The sequence below is a fragment of the Camelina sativa genome, chromosome 13, assembly GCF_030686135.1.
Source record: "Camelina sativa cultivar CO46 ecotype springtype chromosome 13, ASM3068613v1".
NCBI lineage: Eukaryota > Viridiplantae > Streptophyta > Magnoliopsida > Brassicales > Brassicaceae > Camelina > Camelina sativa.
Genome location: NC_141892.1, coordinates 20,099,117 through 20,113,527, shown reverse-complemented (window position 1 = coordinate 20,113,527; position 14,411 = coordinate 20,099,117). Strand labels below are relative to the sequence as shown.

At 30.5% G+C, this 14,411-nt stretch overlaps 1 protein-coding gene and 1 pseudogene across 1 annotated transcript; one reads left to right on the top strand and one right to left on the bottom strand.

The window, feature by feature from the left end:
* Nucleotides 1–1,003: 1,003 nt before the first annotated feature.
* On the top strand, nucleotides 1,004–2,860 carry LOC104736965 (putative oxidoreductase At4g09670). The gene is made up of 2 exons (XM_010457056.3): nucleotides 1,004–1,702; nucleotides 2,063–2,860. The coding sequence occupies exons 1-2, from the start codon at nucleotides 1,238–1,240 to the stop codon at nucleotides 2,684–2,686; spliced, it is 1,089 nt and encodes a 362-aa protein (XP_010455358.2). The 5' UTR covers nucleotides 1,004–1,237; the 3' UTR covers nucleotides 2,687–2,860.
* Nucleotides 2,861–12,187: 9,327 nt separating this feature from the next.
* Nucleotides 12,188–13,687, bottom strand: LOC109125106 (uncharacterized; annotated as a pseudogene).
* Nucleotides 13,688–14,411: the final 724 nt, after the last annotated feature.

Sequence of the window (14,411 nt, the reverse complement as noted above, 5' to 3'; positions counted from 1 at the left end):
TATGGTGCGTTAAGCAACCATTACAATAATTACTTACAGGGGCGGAATACCTCCCACTATAGTAACGAATAAATGATGGTGTTTTGAACAACTACTGAAATTTTAACGAGGCGACATACCGCTCGGTCGAATAACATATAGAATATAATGACATATATATTATAAATATATAATTATAATCCACCGTAGAGTGATCATGCTGATAACGTGTCATAAATAAGTGTTTGATTTTATGGTGAATATAATAAACAATAGAGGGAAATTTTATACCCGTTGAATGATTGAGATACTGAATAATAGAGATACGAGAGAGAGATTTTACTTCTTCTATAATTGAAGTTTTTGTAAGTTGTATTCATATGTTATAATGAACGATTCATTGCTACATTAATAGAGATAAAAAAAAAGTTAGAGTGCTTGTATAGTGACGATGAGCTCCACAGAAGTTACGTAATATTTTTCACATGTACGCATCCTTTTGTGACTCTGTGTTCTCCTTCTTTTATTTACTTTCGTAACATGATTACATTTTTGTAGAATTTCAACTCATCTATTAAAAAGCGGTCTAGTCTGCTGATTGATTTGTTCACCAATCAAACATTATTTTGTACTATTTATTTTACATTAACCGCACTTGTCCCGCAAATATATTTGTTCCGCATACATCGCAGTTTAACCGTATCGCACTATCAAATCCGTGGTTACCATTCGGACCCTATATTTCTTCCGCATGAACCGCAGTTGAACCGTACCGCACTACTAGATTATTTGTCCCGCACAACCAAATACATGTTACCATTCAGACTTTAAAAGAAAAATTTGAACCTAAACTGTAATTTCAATCATAATCCATAATACCTAACTCTAAATCATAAAATTAAACTTTAATCCAAAAAAATTAATGTTAAGCTCTAAAAACTATTTGTTTAAAACTTTAAATCTCTAAATCATAAAATATGGGATTTTCTCACTTTTAAAAACAATTAGCGTAGAGAGTAGAAGAAACTAGAATGTAGAAATTATGGATGGATGTGCTTAATTATACCAAAATTTAGACTTTTAATGTTTTTGTTTTTTCTTGGGCCACCAATTATTATCATTCTTTAAAAATGTCTCTTCTCTTGTAATCGTAACAACTTCACCTGTTTTTATATTTCCTCTCTCTTTTCCTTCTCCTATCATCCATCACTCACTCACTCTCCCTCATCCTTTAACCGGAAAAATCCCGTCAACAACAATGGCCACCGCCACTCAAATCCGAATCGGAGTAATGGGTTGCGCCGACATCGCTAGAAAAGTCTCCCGAGCCATCCACCTCGCTCCCAACGCCACAATCGCCGCCGTAGCAAGCCGCTCTTTAGAAAAAGCCAAATCTTTCGCCACCGCCAACAACTACCCTGAATCAACCAAGATCCACGGCTCTTACGAATCGCTTCTCGAAGATCCAGAGGTCGATGCTCTCTACGTTCCTCTCCCCACTAGTCTCCACGTTGAGTGGGCTATACGAGCAGCTGAGAAAGGGAAACATATCCTTTTGGAGAAGCCTGTTGCTATGAACGTAGCTGAGTTTGATAAGATCGTTGCTGCTTGTGAAGCTAATGATGTTCAGATTATGGATGGTACTATGTGGGTTCATAATCCTAGAACTGCTAAGCTTAAGGAGTTTTTGTCTGATTCAGAACGTTTTGGTCAGCTTAAAACTGTAAGCTAACTCTTTGAATTTTTCAGTAAAATTTGAAATTGGATTGGAGTTTTGTGGGTTTCTTTAAAGTTGATAGCTTTGGCTCTCTCAGATTAGGTTTGTAGAGTAGACGTCCTCAGTCTTTAGGTTTGATCTGGCTTGTTTATGTTTTTGTTGTGATGTTGAATTGGATTGGAATTGATTGAATTTTTATGGGGGTTTCTTTAAAGTCAATAGCTTTGGTTCTCTTAGAGTAGCTTTATAGAGTAGATATATGCTCAGTCTCTAGGTTTGATCTTGCTTTGTGTATGTTTCTATAATTAGTTTGTTTTTTTTTAGTTTCTTGAAACTCTTATTTCTACTTGATGTTTGAGTCCGTAGGTTCAGAGTTGTTTCTCATTTGCTGGAGATGAAGATTTCCTCAAAAACGATATCCGTGTGAAACCGGGTCTAGACGGGCTTGGTGCGCTAGGAGATGCTGGATGGTACGCGATCCGAGCAGCCCTTTTAGCCAACAACTTTGATCTACCGAACACTGTCACGGCTTTTCCCGGTGCTGTGCTAAACGAGGCAGGAGTGATTCTTTCCTGTGGAGCATCTCTGACATGGGAGGATGGGCGAACAGCAACCATATACTGTTCCTTTTTGGCTAACCTGACAATGGAGATAACTGCTATTGGAACGAATGGCACACTTCGTGTTCATGACTTCATTATCCCGTATAAGGAGACAGAGGCGTCGTTCACCACGAGCACTAAAGCTTGGTTTAATGATCTTGTGACTGCGTGGGTTAGTCCCCCTAGTGAGCACACGGTTAAGGCAGAGCTTCCACAAGAGGCGTGTATGGTGAGAGAGTTTGCCCGATTGGTTGGAGAAATCAAGAACAATGGTGCAAAGCCTGATGGGTACTGGCCTAGTATTAGCCGAAAGACACAACTTGTGGTTGATGCTGTTAAAGAGTCTCTTGACAAGAACTGTGAACAGATTAGTCTCTCTGGTCGTTGAAGGAAAGAGCTCAAATTTAGAAATGTTGTCATGAGTTCTCTTCTCTTTCTCTATTTTTTCAATCTTCGATCATCCGTTAAACTGTTATTACCCATGTGTTCGGTCTTCTGCTGCGTCCGCCTGTATCCGTATGGTTGTATGTCATTCCTAATAAAAATGTAAAATTTAATGTTATTCGTATTCAATTTATAAATTTTCGATTACATCTTATATGTTGGTAACTGTAAATCACATGAAGATGCACGACTAGTCTCTGCGGCCAAACTACTATTGTATGTGTTTACATTTGCAAGTACATTTTCGTTTCTGAACTGGTCTTCCAATCTTATCAGACAAGTCCACCTTTGAAGTCATTTTGCCGAACGTTGGACCAATGTAAACTTTTTAAATATTATTTGGGTTTGGTTCAGTATAGAATCTCTATACCTCTCGGGTTATATAATAAGATTTCAGCTTAGGAACGTTCTTGAGAAGATAGATATTGTGAAGTTATTTGACTAGCGTTGGGTTTGAGTTGAGGCAAAAGTAGTCTGGTTAACGACAGTTGAATATTTAGGTAACCAAGTAACCAAACAGAACTAAACCCAAATAATTTTAGACAACTTGGCTAATAATTAAAACCATATGTAGAACAAAATCTGAATAATCTATATATAATAGCAATCCGAATAAATGTCAACCAAAAGTTATGTTTTTTCAATCGTACCTTTTAAATATATAATAGCAATCCGAATAAATGTCAACCAAAAGTTGTGTTTTTTCAATCGTACCTTTTGGATAATTTTTTAAAAATATGTAGAAAATTTAAATTGTGTGTTTTACAAAAAGCTGCGATTGTTCATTGTAACGGTTTTTTTTGTAAAGTTGCAACTGTTCATTGTAAAGTTGTGTCTATTCGAATATTCGTATCTTTTGAAGTCTATATATATTTGTCTGTTTGAACTGTTTTCATTTTTTTGCCATGACCCAAAATAATATAAAATTTTAATCTCAACGGTTTTTACAGCTCTCCAAATTATTCTCTAGCATTCTTTTTTTTTTAAGTAAAGAAATTCCTCAAATTCGTGATTTAACAAAAGATTTTTTAGTATGATGAATCTAATTTACAACTTTTAGTTAATTTTATATATAAAAAATTTATGAAAATACCTAGATTTTTTTTCCAAGAGTTAGATGGATTATATAGTGAGCTTTTGGATTTGACTTTGAATATGGTAATAAAGATGTCTTCTATTTAAAAGCAGTTTATATGAGTTTGTAGGTACAATCAAGTGCAAACACAACAGTTGCAATTTTTCGTAGTACATTTCATAACAAAATTGTTTATTTTTTGTTTTTTTAATTCAAATGATTATATATGTTCATTGTAGAGTTGTGTCTTTTCACTATATTTTATTTATATTTTTTCATCACAACTTTTCGTTCTAATAGGTGTGTCTATTTATATAGTCATGCCTTTTGAACTCTCTTTATATTTGTCTCTTCATCACTAACTAACAAGTTCGTTGAACCAAATTTTCTATTTTATGTTAAATCTAAATAATTGAATATTAATATCTAATATTCAACGTTATTCTATAATGTAACTAAAATTTTAGAAATGATTATATCAATAGAGAAATTTAATACAACTTAATATAGAATTTACAGTTACATTTTTTTCTCGTAACTTTTCGTTAAAAAACAAATGTTCATATTTAAAAATAAGAATAACAATCTGAATAAATGCGAACAACAGTTGCGACTTTTCGTAGTACTTTTTGTAAAAAAAAAATGGTTTAAAAAAAACTCAAACAGTTGTATTTATTCATTGGAGTCGTGTCTTTTCACTATATTTTATTCATATCTTTTTATCACAACTTTTCCTTCTAATAGGTGTGTCTATTTAATTAGTCATATCTTTTGAACTCTCTATATATTTGTCTCTTCATTAATAACTAATAAATAATTGTTCGTTGAAAGAAATTTTTCGTTTTCTGTTGAATCTAACTAATTATAATTTTAATATATAATATTAAATGTTATTCTATAATCTAACTAAAATTTTATAAATGATTATAGTATTATAGAAATTTAATAAAACTTAATATAGAATTTACAGTTGCGTCTATTTATCGTAAATTTTCGTTAAAAACTATTTCGATATTTAAAATTAATTTTATTTTGTTTTAAGAGTTGTGTGTTTTAATTTTAAAATTTCGTTGATACAGTTTCACTCATTATTAAATATATTTTTAATTATAATTATTTAATAAGAAATTATATTTGCTCATTACAACCATTAGTTCAATATTCTCAGTTAGAATCACTTTGTCATAATAATTTTTTTAATTGTACTTCTTTACCATAATTCTTCATAAAATATCTTATATTTATAATAATATAAACAATATGTTTTTGCAAAGTTGCGTCTATTCTACATAATATTTTTTGTTATAAGTTTTCATTTTGATGGTTGTGTTTTTAATAACAGTTTATGTTTAATGTTTATGTATTCAAATGATTCTATTACATTCAAATAATTTCATAATATATAATTTTAAATTTAAATTTTATTTTTTCTAAAATACTTCCCCCGCGACATCGCGGGGGGTCTGAGTCCTAGTAATCTATACTAATAAAAACTAGGAGCTATAAGCTCCTTAAGGCGTACACCTAAGCTTTAAAACCACCAATAGTGATTAGCCACCTCACTAATTAACATTTTTTAAAAATTTCAAGAATTTTATTTATTAAAAATTATTTTAAACAACCTATCAGGATTTGACATGTCATTCATTGACATTTTTTAAATTTCCAGAATTTTTAGAAAAAGGTAAAAATTTAAATTTATGGAAATAAAAGAACTAGGTACAATATCCCACATCGGCTAGAAATTTTTTAGACAATGGTTCAGAACCAGTATAAATAAGATTAATATGCTTCCAATAACGAATGAGCAGGAAAGCTTGATTTATCAAGCGTCCAAGTTTAAAAGTTTTATTCGGTTTGATCCGGTTTTTATTTGATCAAATTAAAACTTTAAAAAGTTTCAAAAAATATATTATAATATGTAAAAATTTTAAAAGTTTAAATATTATAAATATTGAAACTTTTAAAAGTTCTTAGCATTTAAAAAGTTTTTAAATATTATAATTTTTAAATTTTAAAAGTTTAAAATATTATAAATATTGAAACTTTTTAAAAGGTTCAAATTTTATATTTCGAAACCTTTTAAAAGTTAAAAATATTATAAATATTCATATAATACAAAAATTATCTTATTTATCTACGTTTGTGCTTTTTATTTCTTATGAGCTGTAAAATATATTTTTTATGATTTTATAGATGAGTTGATATACTTTCATTAATTTTTTATTTTTTATCTTATTTTTTATTTTTATGAGAAAAGAAATGATTTTGTTCGTGGAGTTTGATGGGTTAACAAGTTGTGTGGTAGTCTTAAAAAATGTTTTTCATTGGAAGAATGTGAAGAAGTTGACGAGGAAGAAGAAGAAAAATAGTATAACAAAGAACCAGACGGTAAAAGTAACCATGACAATTACCAAAAAATTTGATATTAAAAATGAAAAAAAAGAATATGAAGAATAAGAAAACATTGAATAAAAAACATGAAAATATTGGTGGTAGCGATCAATTAAATATGAAAACAAGTTAAATTCATGATGATAAAATTCTTTCGTTTTTTTGGTAGTCAAAGAAATGGTTTAGAATATGTGAGGTCATCTGTTTGATTCGCCTCGCCTCGACGTCGAGTTAAATTCATGATTTTTTTATCATATTTGATTTTATAACACAACTGATTTTTATATTTTAAAAAATTGTGTATCTGAAATTTAATTTTTTTCTTAATACTAATTTAATTTTTTTTATAAGAGAATATTTTATTACCGTCATCAACCATATATAATGTTCATCAAAATATATCAAATAAACCCACAATTAGCGTGGGTTCAAAAACTAGTAATAATAATAATAAAAAAAAAAAAGTAAAAGCGTTTGGAACACAGAAATATCTTTTTTAAAAGGATAACTTAGGTAAAGGAAGAATATTTGGTCGTAGAAACAACTTTAAATTCGATCTCAACATTCAAAGTGTCTTTCTTTCCCAAGTAATACTTTCGAAGTTCAGCTATAGACACGAAGCGATTCCAACCATAACCTTGACGTGTGAGGATTCTCTTGTATCTTCGAGAACTTTGTAAGAGTCCAAGAGAACCTGGGAAATGGAAGCTTCACATCATATGAAAGTGTTTCCCATTTGGTTGGAGGTGGAGCAACAATGACATCAACACCAAACTCACAGTGATCTCCATCAAAGAGGTATCCGTTTTTATGGTCGTTGAATGTATCAAGGGGAAGCACTAAATTAAATATTCATTAATGAAACATCTTACATAACTTAAAACCAAGATATCATAATCATAGAAGATCACATTTTCCAAATCATACAAGTACTTAGAAAATTGCCTTAATTACATAGTAGTAGTTTCAAAAATTGCAGAGGAACATGAGTTATCATTAGGCCAATCCATCTGATCTTTGGGAGAAATTGCGGGTGTCCATTTCGGTCTCCACAATCACTTTATCAGCATGCCATGCTATTTTCACTTCCACAGCTTGCTCAAGTGAGAGCGCATATGTCGTAGGCCGCCAGAGAAATAGTTTTGGTTCTAGTACCGACTTTACAATAACAGCCACACCAAGTGGAACACAACCAATCATGTGACATGGTTCGTCAGAGCAGAGTTCTCCTTCAACGAACCAAAATTTCTAAAGATGGGATAGGCTAGTAAATGTTCTTAATCGAGTAGGATGTTTTAGATTGTTTGTTTTATGGAATTTTCGTTCTGGATTAATGTTCTTAATACTAATTTTGAACTGAGAGGTTGACATTAGATCTTAGGCATTTCCACAGAGAAGTGCTTGATCAAATTCATGAATTAACTAATGCTAGAGATTTGCTCACTTAGCCTAAGAGATTAAATTTAAGGAGTTTATTGACATAAATGAACTGATTAATCTTATTGCTTGATTGATTATATTTTTCTAGTTCCTTTAGTTTTTTTTACTTTTTTTGTTTTTGTTATTTTTTTGCTGACAATTTTTTTAATTTTGTAAACATGGTTTAATTTGTAATAGCACATACATACCTCAGAAACGTTATGGAAGAGTTAAAAGGAAATTCTTTTTGAGACGTACGTCTAAAAAATTACGTCAACATTGCATAGGTTGAGATTAGACACCACAGCTTGTACTGGAGGTTGACTCGGAGGTAGTGGTGGGTTTTTTACAAACAGGAATTAGCAAGGCTCATTCGCTGTCATTCCTAGTACGTTTATGCCATGGCTTCATCTCAAGGGACTGAGTGGTCCGTATTGTGCATGTGCATAGGGAAGCTAATCGTCTAGCAGATGGATTAGCGAACCATGCTTTTTCCTTATCTTTAGGTTTTCATTTATTTCAGTCTAGTCCAGAGAGTGTTGCTGCGATTGTGTTGCAAGACTCTGTTGGTCATGCTATTCCAAGACGTGTTTGTGTCTAGTTTTCTTTCGTTTTTAATAAAGTATGGGAGTCTAACTCCCTCTGTTTCATCAAAAAAAAAAAAACGATTAATGAAAGAAGAAAAAAAGATCGATTATTTCGATAATGAATGATGATGAAGGTGCAAATCTATAGGAATTGTGACAAGACTAAGTGAATAGAATTACTTACCACTTACAATCACCGGAGGAGAAACGTCGGGACTGGTATTTATCACCAGTTTAGAGAGTTGATCTTTCGAGTTCAGAGTAGTTTTTGACTTTGATGGAGTAGGAAAAAGGAGGACGTTCTCTCCAACTCTGTAGAGTTGTCGAAGATACAATGTTTGAACACATTATTGTACCTTTTCTTCTTCTTTCCAAAATTGCTTTAACACAAGAGAGTAGAGAGAGAGAAGAAGCATTGGTTGTGATATAAGATTAGCCTCTTGGAGATAACATAATTGGAAAATTAACGAATCTCAAGCTTTCAATACGAAGAGCCGTAGCTTGTGAGCCCTAGCCTTACCAGTGTTTAACACATTAACGTACTTTAGGAATATTAATCACGTATTCAACATCCATTAGGGTTTTTAATGAGGATATTCATAGATACTTTTGTGATTTTTCGATACAAAGGATCTTCTTGGCAATCTCTCAATCCATCTCGATAATGCACAAATGTTCGTCGAGAATTCATCAAGGAATGAGTACATTGTCGAGGAATCTCAAAGATGGTAGGAGAAAAATCTTCAGCTGTTAGCAGGTTTTGATCTCGATGTGATTCGGCAAACCTCTCATGACAATCAGGTGAATTGGCTCGACAATCTTCAAAAGTGGCTCGACTGTTCTTTATAAAATATGCATATTGTTGGTGATTCTCCAAGATGGTTCGAGGAAATTATTTGTTGGTTTGATCAAATTTGATTTGGCATGATCTAGATGGGTCTTCACGACAGCTAAGTGGATTGTTTGGTTGATTTATGATACTTCCTGAACCATTAGTTTTCTTAGAATTTTTATTTGTTGATAGATAATGAATGGATAATTCTCGAGTTCACCCCTAGGGTGAACCTTTCTTATTTACCCCCTCTTAGTTAAGAAAACAAATAATTGATTAAGCAAATAAATTCTATATATCAATTAATTTTATAATTATTAATTCTAAACACTATATTATAGTTTTAAATTATAACATCAAAACTCAAATCACTCTTTTTATAAACCCAAATTAAAATACAATTTTCTAATTGTAAAATCTAAACCCTAACCACTATTTTATAAACCCAAACCGACATATAATTTTGTTTAATTATAAAATCTAAACTCTAACTACTCTTTTGTAAACCCAAACCGACATATAATTTTGTTTAATTGTAAAATCTATACCCTAAACTCTAACCACTCTTTTGTAAACCCAAACCGACATATAATTTCATTTAATTGTAAAATCTAAACCCTAAACTCTAACCACTCTTTTGTAAACCCAAACTGACACATAATTGTGTTTAATTGTAAAACTAAACCCTAACCATTTTTTTGTAAACACAAACTGACGTATTATTTCGTTTAATTGTAAAATCTAAACTTTAATCATTATTTTATAAACCTAAACCAACATAATTTCCTTAATAAAAAAATCTACAGAATTGGTTTCCTTAACTTGTTTTGTCTTTTTATTTTAGTTTTGATTTATTTTATAAAGATGATATGACACAACAGTTTGTTGTGTTTTGATTGGTTAATAAAGAGGGGGTGAATGAGAGTGGTTCATCCCTATGGTGAACCCAAGAATTTTTCATAATCAATCTTATCTCTTAGGCTTTGATCAGAACTTTGGTTTGGATAAGGATCCTCCAAATTGCTTCTGGTTTAATGGTTTTAAGTCTTTTGAAATATATTTTTAAAATTATTTAAAAAATGGTCATGATACATGTGCGAGTTAAACCTGCACTAAGTTTAAACCGATCAAAAATACACAAGTAAAATATTAAGAATGACTTTTCCTTATTGATCTATTCAAGAACAAGATTGACAATTGTTGTTACAAGAAATTGCCAACTAGTTCGAAGAACAAGCAAGGATTTCATAGTGGGAGTCGAATCTAGGGTTTTTGTGAGTTTTCTTATGCCGTCCTCGACGACTTAATGCGGTATTTATATCTAGTGATATTTTTCTTCCGATATGTTCATTTTGATTATTCTTCTGCAATAAATCTTTCTTTATTCCTTCTTGAGAATATATGAGTAGATTTGATCTTATCTCACTGTATCTTCTATTTGATTGCTTAACGAGCTCTTATTGTTGCAGAGTTGATCAGGCTTGGTATAATTTGAGTTGGTGTGGGTATTTCCGGTTTATAGTGAGTTAACCAGGTGGTACTAAACCACTCTCCTACAATACCATGATTTCTTTATAACTATCATTGGTTCGGTTGTCCTAGCAAACATAATGGTATTGATAGTTGACTTTTGAATTTGATACCGAACTAGTAAAAAAACATATACACTAAAACCTCTATAAATTAATATTCTATAAATTAATAAACACTATAAATTAATAAATTTTAATAGTCCCAAATCGGGACAGTGTAAAAAATAACAAAATTTGATAAGATAATAAGATAATAATTTTTTTGAAATCCCCATATAAAATATGGTCCCAATAATATCATAAATTAATAATCATGTAAATTTACATATATATATATGTTGATATAGTAAAATATGTTTCTCTTAAACCTCATATCTATAAAATAATAGTTATATTGTATCTTCAAACTATACTGGTATAAAATATTCTATAACATTTCATAAAATAGCTAAAACATTTTAAAGTTTTCAATTTCTGCATATGCATCATTTACATTTTGATAGTTTGATAGACTATTAAAATACAATAATTGATAATTTTATTCATAAATATGAATATTTATGTCATGTGTACAAGTGAATTTGTCTATAATATTTGTAATTTCTTTTCTATAATAATTTTTAATTATCTGAAATTCAATTCCAATACCATAAATTTACAATATTCTTTAATTTATAATATTTGTAATTTATTTTTAAAAATTTTCTATAATATTTGTAATTTCATAATCTTATTTTGCAAAGATTGTCTCAATTCATAATTTTAAAAAATTAAACAATTAAAAATATACCTATAAATTAATAGTTATTAATTTACACTATAAAATAATAATTATTAATTTATAGATAAATTAATATCACTATAAATTAATAAAATATCTTGGTCCCAACATTATTAATTTATAGAGGTTTTACTGTACATGTATACCCATTATTATCTTGTTTCATTAGTATAAAAATTACCTCTTTTGTTTATTTTTGAAAAATACAACAAATGCTGATTAATAAATTATCAAAAACATGCTAAGAAAAATAGTCCCATGTTGTATATATATTTATAAGGTTTCACAAGGTTAACTATTTTATAAAATAGGTAATAAAATAATATTTTTGAACATTTTAGTAATGCTTATCAAAAACAGTTTCAAAAACGTGGACTTCTCAAAATTTACAGAAAACAAATAGATGAAGTATATAATCCAATTTATTAAATAAATCCTCATATGTTCGTCGTGAGAAAATGAAGCAGCAGATAGACTTGCTCGTCTGACAATTTGTATTACTCTTTTTTCAAATTAATATAGTTAGTTTTTTTTTTAAAATCCTCATATAGGCTGTTTCTGAAAATTTAACATTCCTTTGTCATTGTTAAAACATATAGGCTGTTTCTTAAATCCTCATATTAGTCTGTCTATTTAAAAACTTAAAACATCTATTGCTTTTGGACATCAAATTCAAATATATATATATGACTTTATAACTTAAGAGATTATGAAATAAGTAAACCGAACTAAAACAAATTCAATTTTGACAATTTTGTATGGAACAAATGAAGAATATTTAGGTAACTTAAAAAAAAAAACTTAAAAGCTTTTGGAACACATGAATTTAAAAGAAGAGACTAGGTAAAGGAAGAATATTTAGTCGCGGAAACAACTTTAAATTTGATTTCAACAATCAAAGTATCTTCCTTGTCCAAGTAAGACTTCCGAAGTTCAGCTATAGACACATATAGTATATCGAACCACTTGTTAACTGTAATATAATTAATCATGTCAGCATTGGTGAATGGAAAAATTGATGTGGTTATCCATAACTAAATTCACATCATGAGCTCGTTAAATTAAAGAAAAGCAATAATAATTCCTTTTTTTTTTTTGACAAAGAAAAAGCAATAATAATTCAAGTAGTGTTTTATCACGTACCCTCCCTTGTAAAGTGATTAGATCCACTTGGGTTTTGAACTCTCAGATTCGCTTTCACGTAAACCTTCTCATCTTCCTTTAAAACTTGACTATCATCTAAAAAGAGAAAAATGGATAGCCATTTATTATCTTTTATAGAGTATCCCTTGGGATACAACTTTAAAGCCCTACAAAAATAATAATTTAAATTTGTTAAACGCAATGTATAAATTTATACGTATATGTATATATACTTTTAAAGTTAGTAAAAAGTTAAAAAAAATATATTCGTTATATCATATTAATAATATATAGTATGTACATTTACCATTTCATTCCACCCCTTGAAAAAGAGTTTGATGTGTGAATATCCGATTTTATCTCAGAGAAATTTTTAACAGTCCAAGAGAACTTGGGAAAAGGAAGCTGCACATCTAAACAGAGGATTTCCCACTTGGCTGGAGGTGGAGCAACAATGACATCAACACCAAACTCACAGTGATCTCCATCAAAGAGGTATCCGTTTTTATTGTCATTGAATGTTGAAAGCGGAAGCACTTGCGAAAATCCCCACATCGTCCTTAGTGTATTGAAGGGCTTTGATTCCACATCTGGATACACAGACACTTAATAGACCAAGAGAACAAAAGCATATATACATGTATAATGGTAACGCATGAACATATATATATATATTACCTTGAATAGTAAGGTACTTGTTTTCCTTTTTATTAAAGACAAAAAAACCGGAGGTCTGCATACACCTCAGTTGGAGTTGTGGAAACGAGGCTTGCGCTGTCTATTTCAACGTACATTGAAATAAACCCACTCCCGTTGTCCTTGTCATTCCCTTTGGGGTATATGATTAGTCTCCTAGAGGTTTGTTTTGCAAACATTGCATACGTTATACATCATTAATTTAAAACGATTAATGAATTGGGGAAAAAAGATTCGATTATATTGATAATGAATCATGCATGAGGAAGATGAAAATCTATGGGACTTGTGTTGTGATCACACTAAGTAAATACACCTTACGTACCACTTGTAATCACCGGAGGAGAAACGTCGGGACTGGTATTTGCCATCAGAGTGGAGAGTTGAGCTTTCGAGTACGGAGAGGTTTTTGACTTTGACGGAGTAGGAAAAAGGAGGACGTTCTCTCCAACTCTGTAGAGTTGTTGAAGATATGTTTGAACACATTATTATACCTTTGTCTTTCTTTCAGGAATCTCTTTGACACGAGAGAGTAGAGAGAAAGAGAAACCGTTGGCTTTAAGATAAGATTAGTCTCTTGGAAATAACAAAACAGGGAAGATGAAGCTCAAGCTATAATACGAAGAGCGGTGGCTTGTGGTGAACCCTAGCCTTACCAGTGTTTAACACGTTAACTTTAGGAAAATTAATCACGTATTAAACTGATAAGGTCCCAACCAGTGTTTAGGAGAACAAACACACATAGGTTTTAACAAGTAGTTTTATGACTACTTTTCATATGATTCTTATTAGCTTATATAGGAAAACACCATAAGAGATTTATATCTACCTGATTCCTATGAAATCGCCTAACTCCAAAAGGTAAACACAAATAATAAAAACGCGAGGACATAACAAGGATAAGTATGGAGTAGATTCTCTCTTTTATTCGACAACATCCAAGACCGAGACTCAACCAAGGTAGAACGGAATAGGCTTTAATATGATAGGCCTTGATACTCGTGTGTTTGACGTGCCTATCATAATAAGAGCATCCACAGTATTAAGTAATTAAAAGGAGAAAAGAGAGAGAAGAATCTCAAATGAGAATCCATGAGAACTTAATCCTTCTATTATACATGTTAATATTTTATTAGTTTGGTCGTTTTTTTAATAAACTTTAATTTTAAATGACAAATAAATTATATTATACATGTTAAATTAATATATT